At 32.6% G+C, this 14,299-nt stretch overlaps 1 protein-coding gene and 1 long non-coding RNA gene across 5 annotated transcripts; both read left to right on the forward strand.

Annotated features, from left to right (window-relative positions):
- Positions 1 to 296: 296 nt before the first annotated feature.
- LOC114317113 (uncharacterized) lies at positions 297 to 2,091 on the forward strand. 2 transcript variants are annotated; one of them, XM_028263811.2, is made up of 2 exons: positions 578 to 1,420; positions 1,501 to 2,091. In XM_028263811.2, the coding sequence occupies exons 1-2, from the start codon at positions 781 to 783 to the stop codon at positions 1,506 to 1,508; spliced, it is 648 nt and encodes a 215-aa protein (XP_028119612.2). In that variant the 5' UTR covers positions 578 to 780; the 3' UTR covers positions 1,509 to 2,091. The 2 variants fall into 2 exon arrangements, with proteins under 2 accessions (XP_028119610.2, XP_028119612.2); XM_028263809.2 differs by having other exon boundaries at positions 297 to 2,091.
- Positions 2,092 to 3,723: 1,632 nt separating this feature from the next.
- Positions 3,724 to 10,393, forward strand: LOC145806491 (uncharacterized). Of its 3 annotated transcripts, none has more exons than XR_014349759.1 (3): positions 3,748 to 4,083; positions 5,109 to 6,555; positions 6,759 to 7,263. It is a non-coding gene; the product is annotated as an uncharacterized LOC145806491 (long non-coding RNA). The 3 variants fall into 3 exon arrangements; XR_014349760.1 differs by adding an exon at positions 10,186 to 10,393 and having other exon boundaries at positions 3,761 to 6,555; positions 6,759 to 6,984; XR_014349758.1 differs by having other exon boundaries at positions 3,724 to 6,555.
- Positions 10,394 to 14,299: the final 3,906 nt, after the last annotated feature.

Genomic DNA, 14,299 nt, shown 5'->3' on the forward strand with positions numbered 1-14,299 from the left:
AATCACAACAAAGGCACCAAGAGAATTCATAAGAAGAAACCTTGACAGATATTGTACTTATCACAATGAAAATGGGCACATTGACTCAGGATTGCAGAACCCTGAAAGCACACTTGAAAGATCTGGTGAGACAAGACCATCTGAGAAACTTCATCGATGAGGCTAATATAAGAGAAGAACAGTCAAGATTGTCTCAGACGCCAACAGCTCCACCGCAGAACCCTGAAAGCACACTTGAAAGATCTGGTGAGACAAGACCATCTGAGAAACTTCATTGATGAGGCTAATATAAGAGAAGAACAGTCAAGATTGTCTCAGACGCCAACAGCTCCACCCCCAATATAGCACCCTCAGACAAGAGGACCTCGACTCTCAATATAGCAACCTCAGACAAAAGGACCTCAGATAGTTAATGTGATCTACTCACGAGAACAAAATTAGGGAAGAGACTTAGAAGGTGAATCACCAGCAACATGTCTACTAAGTTTTTGGTGGGGGGATCACCAGAACATGTCTACTAAGTTTTTGGTGGGGGGATCACCAGAACATGTCTACTAAGTTTTGGGCGCGCGGGAAGGGGGGGGGGGGGGGGGGAAATCACCAGAACATGTCTACTAAGTTTTGGGCGCGCGGGAAGGGGCGCGGGAATTTTATTTTTTTTAGATGGGGGGCGTTGATTGTAATATAATGGGGAATGCGAATGGTTATATATGCACAACGCTTGGGAAGTGTATAAACTAGAATCTTTTGCCCTAATTTTGTATCTCTGTTTCTTCGAACATGGCCAAGAACAAACAATCCGCAGCAGAAGCGCGAGGCGGGTCGTCAGCTCAAGATGAAGGTGAAGAAGAATCAGAATCAGCATCAGCATCTGAATCAGAATGTGAAGAAAAAGAAGTAGAAAACGAAGAGCAAGAGCAAGATGTAGATCAAGATGAAGGTGAAGAAGGATCAGCATCTGAATCTGAATCAGAATCTGAAGAAAAAGAAGATGAGAATACGATTCCTGCTCCTCTACCCAAAAAACCCTCATCGGCTTCAGCCGCACAACATCCCCAATCTTCTTCTTCTTCTTCTTCTTCTTCTTCTGGGGAATCCGATTCTTCCCCCGTCGATCATTGCGGAGTGGATCCGAATATGAAGATGATGCAATCCAATGCTGCTGCTTCTGCTTCTGCTAAGAATAAGAAGCCCATATCTAAGAAGCCCATATGTAACCCCACTCCCAAACGCCCTGTTGTTGACAGCGAGAGCGAGAATCGAAAATGGAAGAGGGCCAAGGCAGTGAATGTGAATGCAGATGTTGTAGAGGACAGGTTGAACAAGACTAGTGCTTCGAAGGTGTTTTTTCAGAGGCTGTGGAGTCCTGAAGATGAGATTCTGATTCTGGAGGGTATTATTCACCACACTGCTGACACAGGTTTGGACCCCTCTGCCAACATAAATGATTTTTACCTTTCCATCAAGAATTCTATTCATGTTCATGTTACGAAAACACAGTTGTCTGATAAAGTTCGCAAGCTGAAGAAAAAGTACATGACCAATGCCAACAAAGCTCAATTGCCCTCGAAACCCCATGACCAACAAGTCTATAAGTTGTCCCAAAAGATTTGGGGTTTTAACAAGGATGGGAAACAAACTCTAAAAGAGGACGCCTCTAACAAGATGGCAGAAATTGCAAGAGAATTGAAGAAGGTCCAAATCTGCCAACTTGAACTCTTGAGGAAGACAGAATTGCTCTGCCAGCAAACAAAGCGAGTTCTGGAATCACTTCAGTAAGCTAACTTATGGTTTTTGGATTGATCTTGACTGAAGGAGAAGAAGAAGAAGAAGTAGAAGAAGAACATGACAACTTTTTTTTGTTTGGGTGGGAAGGCGTTTTATTAGTACTTAACTGGTTCTGGATGTACAGTATTTTTGTGTAATTAAAGACATTAGGGTGGTCTTACTAGGTATATTATGACTTTTGGCTGGTTAATGATTGATGCACAAATCGAGGATGTTTTGGTTAGGGTTTGGTAAATCAACTAATTATGAATATTTGGTATTTACGTTTCGTATATAACAATATGCTCATTTCATTTTTGAGTACGTATGTGATTTTTCTATCTCAAATCTTGTTGTCTCCATGTTCAAAAACATTCATAGTTTGATTATATCTTGAGATTCCTATATTTCAAAATTTTCACACGATCTAATAATTATACGTTCTTTGAGACAAGCCTCCTAGTAACAATTTAGCTTGTTTTGCTATAGCCATCAATGCATGTTAATCAAAATGACCAATCACATTAATACTCCATGCTTTGTATCTCATGTTAATTTTGGTCTATAGTTGTAAGTGTAACAAATTTGTTGTTTAATTTTTTGCATATTTGTATTTAATTACTTCAATCGATAATGGCAGCTAGACATTCTAATATAAAATTGACTTGTTTGGCCATTTCACACAAGGCATAGGGGGAAATAATTTTTTCACCATCACCAAAAAAATCCTTTCTACACCCATTATCCATAGCACAAGAGTGTTTTTTTCATAAGGCATAACGGCGTAATTGCATAAAGCGGATGTAGACAGAAATATTTTGGGTGTATTTGGAAGGTTTTTCAACCTCAGCATTATTCTCTCTTCTTTGCTCAGTTTATCTTCTTGCTCCTCTTTGCATCTTTCTCTAACAAACTCAGGACCTCCATGGCCATTGCCACTTTAACTCACCACCACCATCACCCCAATATGCATCTGCCATACTTCCCTCTCTTCTTGATGTAGCTCAAATTGTAGTTTAGTTAGTTAGTGTACAACTATGCTTGTTTATTTTGTATATCCCCATGCCTATATATAGGTGTTTAGACTTCTAATAGTTTTTTTGCAAGATCAATGATAATGCTTACCAAGTCTAGTTGCCTTCCCATTGACTATCTCTAATATTTTCAATGTGCAAAACCTTGTACCTTAATTTGTGAGTGATTCCTGAGGACAAGTTCTTTTAAGAGAGGAAGTGCTGAAGTAGTTCAAATGGAGTTGAACTAGTGTACAACTGAGCTTGTTTAGTGTGGTATATCCCATGCCAATAAATAGACGTTTAGATTTCTAATAATAAATTTTTTTTTTTTTTTACCCAAGATTTGGGATTCTATCTAATACATTGAAATTCTAGATTTGATAGATCACTTTCTCTTTCTCTTGTCTATTTCATTCCCTCACTAACCAATCCCAAATTTTTCCATGTTCTTGCAATGAAGAACACTAGATCAGAGGGGCCTTTGTCACCATGCATTCCTAATTTTTCACACAATACCACTCTCCTTCACAGCCGTGAACGCTTGGAATGAGGACAGGGTACTAGTTGTTTATATCTTGCCAAAACTCCATTGATTTAAAAAGGTGAAAAAACAAGTGGTATATAGCTAGTAGTCCTCATGTCACTACTAGAAAAGAGGGCTTTAGACACGGAATTTTTTGCAACGGTTTAAAAATCATCGCAAAAAGCAAGTTTTAGCCACGGCAAATGAAACCGTTGCGAAACTTTTTGCGACAGATTGATTTCCATCGCAAAAGCTATACATTTGAGACAGATAAAATAATTCGTTGCTAATAGTATTTGTTGAGATAGAAAGTGGTTGTCGCTAATAAATTAGCAAAAAGGCATTATCATTAGTGACGGAAACAAATTACCTGTCGCAAAAGGGTCCATCAATTGTGACAGATACTAAACTGTGGAAAAAAAAAATAGTTAAAACGACCTAGTTTTATGTTGCACATCTGTCTGTCCATCACAAATAATACAAGCCCTAACTCCCTACATTTCATTCTTACGCTATTTCTCTTCCTCCCATTGGAGTCGCCTCACTCCGCCGTCCACCCACCGGTGTTGCCCCAATCCGCCATCCTTCGACGCTATAATCTTCCCACAGACGGTCATTCGAGGAGAAAGTGCAGCAAATCTCTCTCTCTCTCTCTCTCTCTCTCTCTCTCTCTCTCTCTATAATAACGTACAAAGCTATGTTCCCAATCTCTGATATTGTACATTTTCGATGTCATCGAAGATGCTTTCAAGGTCACACTGATTATCTGCACGTGAGGTGAGTTCTCGTTGATTCATTCAAATTTGTTCGATTTTTATCATTTTGATTGTTGTTAAGAGTGTAATTTCAATTTATATTTTGGTTGATTGACTCTTATTTTATAGTAATCTATAAATATGGAGTGTTCTTGTTCTGTTTCTTTAGGTTTTGTAAATTGATTTTGTGTGGATGCTTTTTCAAGTGTTTGGTATAGAACACAAAAGTTTCTAGGGTTTTGATTTTGCTTTTTTTAATTTTGTATAATTTTGAGTTTTGAAAACTGTTAATTTGATGAAGCTAGGGTTTCTGAGATTAATTTGATGAAGTTAGGGTTGGGAGGAAGTTAATGAGGAAGGTGCATTGATACTTACATACCTATGGCTTTAGTTTTGGAGTTTGAATAAGACTTTTTGGCTGGAAAAATAAAGCCTAAGCAAGTGCATGTGGGTGATCCACTGACCACTTTGATATGGTTGTAACTTGCAATAGAGAATCACAACAAAGAATCATTGGCTGATCGTGACAAAGACAAAACGCATCAGAGGTTTTTCCTATGCTCCAAATTTTTCTCAAGTGACTTACAATGCAAAATCTTTTTATGCTTCTCCTTAACTTCCATGCAGTGGAGAAAAACTTCTGCTGTAAAACACAACCAATAAACCAGCAGCTATCCAAATCAAGGGAATGACCTGCACTATTTGGGAATATGAAGGATTCTAAGCTGAGTAAATGGACATTGAAAGCTTAGGAAATGGGCTTTGGGTCAGGGAACCATGTCTATTGTTGGGTTATAGGATGCTACAAGCTTTCTTTTACAATACTTTATATTTTCATTTTGAAAATTTTCTTCTCTTATTGGGACATTTAGATTATCATTCCTTCCTTTCTTCCATACCCTGTCTTATAAGTAATACTACTACATAACAATAATTTCAATTTGAATGTGTACTTTTAAGTGGAACAAGACTCACTCACTCACTGCTCAACTGCCTTTGTTTACTAAAATTAGTTTTTGTTTCTGCAATGAATTACTGATTGAGCAGAAGAAGAAAACTCAAAATGCGGAATATGACATCATTATCCCGGTTGATAGCATGGGTTTTGGTGAGTTACCCTGCATCTGAAGAATTCTCTAAGTTGGATTTAAATATTTCTTTGTGAAGCCATTCCAAAACAAAATTTGGGTAGTTATAGTAATATCCAGAGTGTCTCCACCTCTTTTTTTTTGAATTCATTCCAGACAAACATTGGGTGGTTATATGTGTATACACTAACTATACTATAACTTTCATTAAAAGCAAATCAAAAAACTAACCAGTCAGGCTTGTGCTTGGTTGGAATAGTGTACATGAAAATATTTTTTGAGAAAAAAAAAATATAAGTTACTTTTCTTTTCTTTTCTATTTTGTTGTTAATTGTTCAATTTATAAGACAATTTATATGCAAAAATTATTTAAATCTTCCCTAGATATATTATTACCTGTACTTTTTACGGAAAGAATTCGAGAAAAGTTTCTTTCAAAGAAATTGTTATGGTGAGACCCACATTTTTTTGGGGATGCAAAGAAGAAAAAAAAATTGAATTTTCTCTTTCCTTGCCTTCTCTTCAATTGTGCGAAGCATTACCAAATTTCATCAACATGAGCACTAGGCAAGCGAAGTTCTCCTGAACCAGGTGCTTTGGCTTATGCTCCCATTTAGGTATTATTCTCCTGAACTAGGTGCTAGTGGCAGAAATGAGGTCAAGAGACATGTGCATATATTTAGTTCTTATAAGAAGGTAAAGCTCTTACGTATCAAGGTAGGCTGATGTACACCATAACTCATGATAATGCTAAATTCGGTAGGTTTATGATTTGTTTGACTAGAGTGTTTACATATATTTCAATGTAAGGTATTTTATTTGAGTTTTTTTATTTTCTGAAATGTTTAGTTCATATAAAGTTCTTGTAAGTGAATAAACATGTATCAATGTAGGCTGATGTACACCATAAATTGAGTATTTACATATATTTCAAATGTGTCATATGTGCTTTTAATTTTATGAAAGTCAAGCATTCATGCTACATTCGTTCTAGGTGCTTTAACTTTCTAACAATTTAATCTCATTATGCGAGTGTATAATCTAGGTGTCTATATTTATATGCATGTAGGTTAGTGTCATTGCCTTTTTAATTTTGGGCAGTGATATGACCCTTCATAGTTCATGGGGATGCTTTGAACTTATAGATTCTTTAGCCAAGGCTTATTTGTGGTTCTCATTTTTCTCTTCCTTTTTGATTTCAGTAATTTGTGTTTGTCATGTGTTCTGGTTTTTGCGACTAACTTCTGCAGCTTGTTGGGTTGTGAGCTGCTATCTGTTACATGGCCATTTGGGTTGGATACATAGACCTGCACTTAATCTTTGGTGTTTCTACGACTTTAGAGCATGTGTGGCTTAGCAGGGGAGAGCTGAATAATCAGTTGAAGCAGTAGCTCTGGAAGATCTAGGTATGCTATTCCAGTCTGTATCTCTCTACCAATGATAGGAATTGCCACTTCTTTTGTAACCGACTTTAGATACTCAGTATGATAGTTTTATCTGTTTCTCATTCTTTAGATGTTCTAGCCAATTCTTATTCAAGCTTTGATACCTGATGTTGTTGATGAATATTTTTTTAGATTCTGAATGCTTCATTCATTTGCTTGCCTAGTGCTCATGTTATAGGGCTGTAAACAAGCAAAGTTCTTATGGTCATTTGCTTTGCTGTCATCCATGAACTTGTTCAAGTGCTCATTAATGACATCATTCTTTGTTCTGCGGGAGAAACAAAATTCGAAGAAGGAAATTGATTAGCTTGAGTCTTGTCATGGTCATCAGTCTTGTTTTTACAAGCTTCAGTTCGACATGAGCATTCACTAGCACACCTAATAAACCAGGTATCCCATGGCTTAAACACACTCACCAACAATTAGCTGCATGCATGGAAGCTGCCTACAATTATAATATATCTTTGCATTATTAGCCAAGCAAGTTGACTCAAATCTTGTTGACCTTTGATTCATTTTGCTTTGTTGTCACTTCTTTTAGGTCTCCAATTCTAGGTGGCTTTTTGAATGCAAATATAATTTATTAGAAGACCTTTACAAAGTGCTTGCCTACTACTAGATGTTTGTGACTTTGTGTAACTGTAATATATATACACATAAATTTTCCTATGTGAATGATCTCATGTGCTCTTTCTTCATGTTGATTCCTTTTCATTTTTGATTTAAATGTAGTGCCTCTGTTCAGCTTTTTGCTTAATCGTGATGTTTTAGAGATCGTTTACGCTAATCATAGTATATTTGTTTTATTTTTTATTTCTTTTCAGAGAGGAGGTAATAATTGTAACACAACACTCAGAAAATGGCAAACATAGCTGGGTCTTATGTCAAAGTTACAAGTAACTACTGAATTGAAATCTCATCCCCACTGTGATTCATTCCTTCCTGTATGATTCATTCCTTCATACATAGCACCATGTTCTGAGATTAATGAACCACCTTTTCATCTTCTAAAGTTCATGACCCTTTCCCATTGTCAAGCATAAGGTTTTTATTTTTAGCTGCTCAGTTACTTCAATTGGTATTGATTTTTAATAACCTTAGTGTTTGTTCTATTTGTTATTTATTTAATGGAAATGGTTAAGTTTTATAATCCACTTAAGCACTAACTAGGGACAAAATCATCTGTTATTGCCAACTGAAGCAATGAAATTTTAGTATATTGAAGTTGAGGCTTTTGTATTATTTTGGGATTGGCCAACCACTAGGTTAGTGTTGTTTCATCCTTAACTGAACCCTACTTCATTTTTATATGAACTACCCTTTCTCTATTTTTCACATTATGGAGTTTGAATTATTTCGTTGGCCCCAACCCCAAGGGCTGTTCTCTAGAGAGACTCTAAATCGTGTTAAATCTTGATTAAGAGAGCAATGTGATTCTGTGATATTCTTTTTCCTGGAAAATGCTAGACATGTCAACAAAACACTAAGTATCCCTCTTTTGTAAAGTGTATTGCTCAGCTGTCTCTCTCCATTTTAATCTGTTCTTCTTTTTTCCTGAACCAGTTGACTCACTAAAATGGTCAAACGGCGTCGGATGTCAACGAAACTTGTCACACACGACTAACTAGGCACAAATGACTTGTAGGAGAAGATGGAACTCGAAACCATTTCTCGGTTTTAAATCTAGAGCCTAATTTTCATTTATGAAAACTTGTTCTTTACAAACTCTTTTTCCGAACTTGTTGACTCACTAAAAAGCTCAAACGGCGTCAGGTGTCAACGAAACTTGACACACACGACTAACTAGGCACAAATGACTTGTAGAAAAAGACGGGACTCGAAACTGCTTTTCGGTTTTGAATTTGGAGCCTAATTTCCATTTGTGAAAACTTGTCCTTTACAAACTCTTTTTCAAACGGGTTGATACACTAAAATGCTCAAACGGCGTCGGATGTCAACGAAACTTGACACACACGACTAACTAGGCACAAATGACTTGTAGGAGAAGACCGAACTCGAAACCGATTCCCAGTTTTGAATCTAGAGCCTAATTTCCGTTTATGAAAACTTGTTCTTTAAAAACTCTTTTCTGAACCGGTTGACACTAAAATGCTTAAATGGCATCGAATGTCAATGAAACTTGACACACACGACTAAGTAGGCACAAATGATTTGTAGAAAAAGACGTGGCTTGAAACCGCTTTCCGGTTTTGAATTTGGAGCCTAATTTCCGTTTGTAAAAACTTGTCCTTTACAAACTCTTTTTCGAACGGGTTGACACACTAAAATGCTCAAATAGCGTCGGATGTCAATGAAACTTGACATACACGACTAATTAGGCACAAATAACTTGTAGGAGAAGATGGAACTCTAAATTGAGTCCCGGTTTTGAATCTAGAGCCTAATTTCCGTTTATGAAAACTTGTTCTTTAGAAACTCTTTTTCGAACCGCTTGACACACTAGAATGCTCAAACGGCATTGGATGTCAATGAAACTTGACACACACAGCTAATTAGGCATAAATGACTCGTAAAAAAAGACGGGACTCGAAACTGCGTTCTTGTTTTGAATTTGGAGCCTAAATTCCATTTGTGAAAACTTATCATTTACAAACTCTTTTTCGAACGGGTTGATACACTAAAATGTTCAAACAACATCGAATGTCAACGAAACTTGACACACATGACTAACTAGGCACAGATGACTTGTAAGAGAAGACGGAACTCAAAACTGATTCCCGTTTTTTAATCTAGTGCCTAATTTCCGTTTATGAAAACATGTTATTTACAAACTTTTTTTCCAAACCAGTAGACTCACTAAAATGCTCAAAATGGCGTCGGATGTCAACGAAACTTGACACACACGACTAACTAGACACAAATGACTTGTAGAAAAAGACGGGACTCAAAACCGTTTCTCGGTTTTAAATCTGAAGCCTAATTTCCGTTTGTGAAAACTTGTCCTTTATAAACTCTTTTTCGAACAGGTTGACACACTAAAATGCTCAAATGGCGTCAGATGTCAACCAAACTTGACACACTTTACTAACTAGGTACAAATGACTTGTAGGATGCAATTAAAGTTTCTTTGGATAGTTCATGTATACCAATAGTCCAATTGGCGGAGGGTCTTCTAATTAGTGACGATCTGTTGTGTGAAATTGATGGAGTTCCAATTGTCCCTGAATATTGCAAAGTATTTGTCTTAAAAGTGAAAAAGTCAAATGCTCTTTTGGAAACAACATCCCAAGGTCTAAGAACAGTTGGAGAAGCTGTTGGAAGATATATTGTGTGGCGCTCGATTCATGTATATGTTACAATCTTATTTATGTATTTATTTATTTATTGAAATAAATTTCAAATGTGTTACATTTCTGTAAGCTTGAAATTAATTGTATTATAAATGATTTTTTTTAATTTCCTTTTTGCCGATGAAACCCTTTTGAGTATGTGATGATATCTTCGCATATCGATATTGGACCATACAATCTTATTTATTTATTGAAATAAATATCAAATGTTTTATATTTTCTGTAAGCTTGAAATTAATTATGTTGTAAATGATTTTTGTTTTTTGGTTTCTTTTTACAGATGCAACTGTTTTGAGTACGTGATGATATCTTCGCATATTGATATTGGAGCTTATAATCTTATTTTTATATTTATTTTTTGTAAGCTTGAAATTAATTATATTGTAAATAAAAAATTTTAAATTTTTTTTGTAGATGCAACTCTTTTGAGTACGTGATGATATCTTCGCATATTGATATTGCAACTTACAATCTTATTATTTATTTAATTTTTGAAATAAATATCAAATGTTTTACATTTTCTGTAAGCATGAAATTAATTATATTATAAATGATGAGTTTTTGGGGGGTTTCTTTTTGCAAATGCAACCCCTTTTAAGTACGTGATGATATCTTCGTATATCGATATTAGAACTTACTGTTGATATTAAAACAAGTTATAATATATATATATATATATATATTTGTAATATCGATATTTTTGTTTTGCTTTAGATACAAAAATTTAAGTTCTTGAATATAAAAAAATTATTAGTATTGTTGAAGGATGTTTTATATATTTTTGTAAAGAATATTTGGTTGACAATTGTTACAGGGTACATATATACGTATGATTTTGTGAATGTGAATGTAAATGTGGATGTGGATGTAGATTTATTTTATTTTAGAAAATATTAATAATTTGTACAGGGAATGAATTAATAAAATATATATTGATTTTATGAAAATAATTTTATTGCGACAATAATGAACAATCGCTAATGTAATCATTATTTCTTTACATTTTATTAGCGACGGATTAACTTGTGATTTTTTATTGTTAATTATCCTGTTGAAATAATTCATGATTAAATTTATTTTTAAGAACTCATTTCCTTTAAAAACTAAATCACAAATTTCTTCTATTTTTTTTAAATTTTTTTTATTTAGATTCAGACATTGAACAAATGGAAGATATCTCATATTAAAAATGTTAATTTTTTTTTTGAATAATTTAAATATTTATATTCTTTTTGTTTGTCAATTCAAGTTTAATGTATTTCCAAACTTTTTTTTTTAAATCATTCCAAATCTATTTGTGTTTAATGAATCAATATAACCAAAAAACAAATAGCATCTAAAAAAAATTTAACCACTAACTAAATATAATGGGAATTAAAACTAATTTTATTTTAACTTATTATATTATATGGGATGATTAATGCAGTATCTACTATTGTTTAAACAAAATTAATGTTACTTTTATTTAATATATTAGTTATTTTGATTAATTATAATATCCCTTTGTTATTCTATTTTTGGTTGTCTCAAGTAATTCTTAGATAAATTATTTATATACACAAACTAAATAAAAATATTAAGAAATACAATCAAATAGTAAATTTTGCTTAATGATTATTGACTTTTTAAAATCCAGTGCATCTCACGAGTAACCACTAGTTATATATTATAACAAAGTGACATTATGTGAAGAAATACTGTGAAAGCACCAATATATCATACTAAATTTATGAATTTATGAATTTTTAAATTTAAAAATACTTTTTTAAAATACTCATTGAATTAGGAACTTCAAAAATATTAATGATCTCATAATTTATGAATTTTAAAAAAGAAAGGTTAAAAATTATTTTTCCTGATCCAAAAAAAATATCTCACCGAGAGGAGAGATTAAAAATCTTTTTAAGTCTCTCCAATCCATTCTCTTTTCGTTGCACAGAAATGATGGAGGTGAGGAGACAGAAAAAGTTGGAACACACAAAGACCCTTTTCATTGGTATATGTGTTTTGATATGAGAATATATATATATATATATATATATAGGACCTTTTTTAAGTGTCCCTTGAATATGGTATGTAAAGTATTTGTATTTTTTTTATTTTGTATTTATATTTTTTTATGTATTGAGCTACATCAAAATATTTGAAAATTTACATATTGGTTCCAAGTAATTTAATCAAATAATATATTATATGACTAAAGGTGTAAATTGTCACAAAAAGCTGTAAATAATTTCATAAAGCGTAAATTTTCACAAAAGGCGTAAGTAATTTCAAAAAAAGGTGTAAGTGATTTTTGAAAACTTACACGCTTTGGGAAAATTTACGTTTTTTTATGAAAATTTACGCCTTTTGTGAAAACTTACACTTTTTTTGAAAAGTTACGTTTTTTTATTTTTTTATTTTTTTATTTATTTTTTATTTTTTTTTTTTTTTTGATCAGCAAGAAGAAATCTTTATTGATGAAATCATAAAAGAAGAGTACATCAATAAAGAGGAGCTCGGAGCTACATTAAGCTCGGAGCTCCAGTTGATGAAAAGTTACGTTTTTTTATGAAATTACTTACACCTTTTTCTGAGAACTTACGCCTTTTGTGAAATTATTTACACCTTTTGTGAACACTTACTCCTTTTGTGAAGAAGTTACACCATATGTTAAAAATTTTCATATGGTAAAACTTACACCTTTTTTGAAATGTTACTCATTTTGTGAAATTATTTTTTTCGTAAAATTTACACATTTTATTGAAACTTACACCTTTTGTGAAAACGAAACTTACACATTTTGTGAAGTCAATTACATCTTTTGTGAAATAACTTACACTATTTCTGAAAAGTTACACCTTTTGTGAAATAATTTCTTTCATAAAATTTACACATTTTGTAAGAAATGTACACATTTTCTGAAAATTTACACATTCTCGTGAAAATACTTACACTTTTTTTGAAATGTTACTCCTTTTGTGAAAACCAAATTTAAACCTTTTGTGAAGTCACTTACATCTTTTTGTGAAAAAACTTACACTATTTTTAAGAAGTTACATCTTTTGTGTAATAATTTCTTTCATAAAATTTATACCTTTTGCTAAAACTTTTACATTTTCTGAAAATTTACACCTTTTCATGGAAATACTTACACATTTTCTGAAGAGTTACTCATTTTGTGAAATAATTTTTTTTTCATAAAATTTACATTTTTTCTTGAAACTTACACCTTTTGTGAAAACCAAACTTAAACCTTTTCTGAAGTCACTTATATCTTTTGTGAAATAACTTACACTAATTTTGAAAAGTTACACCTTTTGTGGAAAAAAAAAATCATAAAATTTACATCTTTTGCTAAAATTTACACCTTTTCGTGGAAGTACTTACATCTTTTCTGAAAAATTACTCCATTTGTGAAATAAGTTTCAACAAAAGGTATAAATTTTATGAAAAAAATTATTTCACAAAAGGAGTAACATTTCAAAAAAAGTGTAAGTATTGGCAAAATGTGTAAATTTTATGAAAGAAATTATTTCACAAAAGGCGTAACTTTTCAGAATTAGTGTAAGTTATTTCACAAACGATGTAAGTGACTTCACAAAAAGTGTAAGTTTCGTTTTTACAAAAACTGTAAGTTCCAATAAAATGTATAAATTTTATGAAAAAAATTATTATACAAAAGGAGTAACTTTTCAGAAACGGTGTAAGTATTTTCACGAAAAGGTGTAAGTTTTAGCAAAAGGTGTAAATTTTATGAATTTTTTTTTTTTTCACAAAAGGCATAACTTTTCAGAATTACTGTAAGTTATTTCACAAAAGATGTAAGTGACTTCACAAATGGTTTAAGTTTGGTTTTCACAAAAGGTGTAAGTTCCAAGAAAAAGTGTAAATTTTATAAAAAAAATTATTTCACAGAAGGAGTAACTTTTCAGAAAATGTGTAAGTATTTCCATGAAAATGTATAAATTTTCAGAAAATGTGTAAATTTTCAGAAAATGTGTAAGTTTTAGCAAAAAGTGTAAATTTTATAGAAGAAATTATTTCACAAAAGATATAACTTTTCAGAAATAGTGTAAGTTTTTTCACAAAAGATGTAAGTGAATTCACAAAAGGTGTAAGTTTCGTTTTCACAAAAGGTGTAAATTTTACGAAAAAAATTATTTCACAAAAGGAGTAACATTTCAAAAAAGGTGTAAATATTTTCATGAAAATGTGTAAGTTTTAGCCAAAAGGTATAAATTTTATGAAAGAAATTATTGCACAAAAGGTGTAACTTTTCAGAAATAGTGTAAGTTATTTCACAAAAGATGTAAGTAACTTCACAAAGGGTGTAAGTTTTATTTTCACAAAAGGTATAAGTTTCAATAAAAGGTATAAATTTTATAAAAAGAATTATTTCACAAAAGGAG

Source organism: Camellia sinensis, chromosome 13 (genome assembly GCF_055761805.1).
Source record: "Camellia sinensis isolate YWXY chromosome 13, ASM5576180v1, whole genome shotgun sequence".
In the NCBI taxonomy this organism is placed as follows: domain Eukaryota; kingdom Viridiplantae; phylum Streptophyta; class Magnoliopsida; order Ericales; family Theaceae; genus Camellia; species Camellia sinensis.

Excerpts from the sequence above, each read along its gene's own strand:
- LOC114317113 (XM_028263809.2), top strand. The coding sequence starts at position 781 with ATGGCCAAGAACAAACAATCCGCAGCAGAAGCGCGAGGCGGGTCGTCA.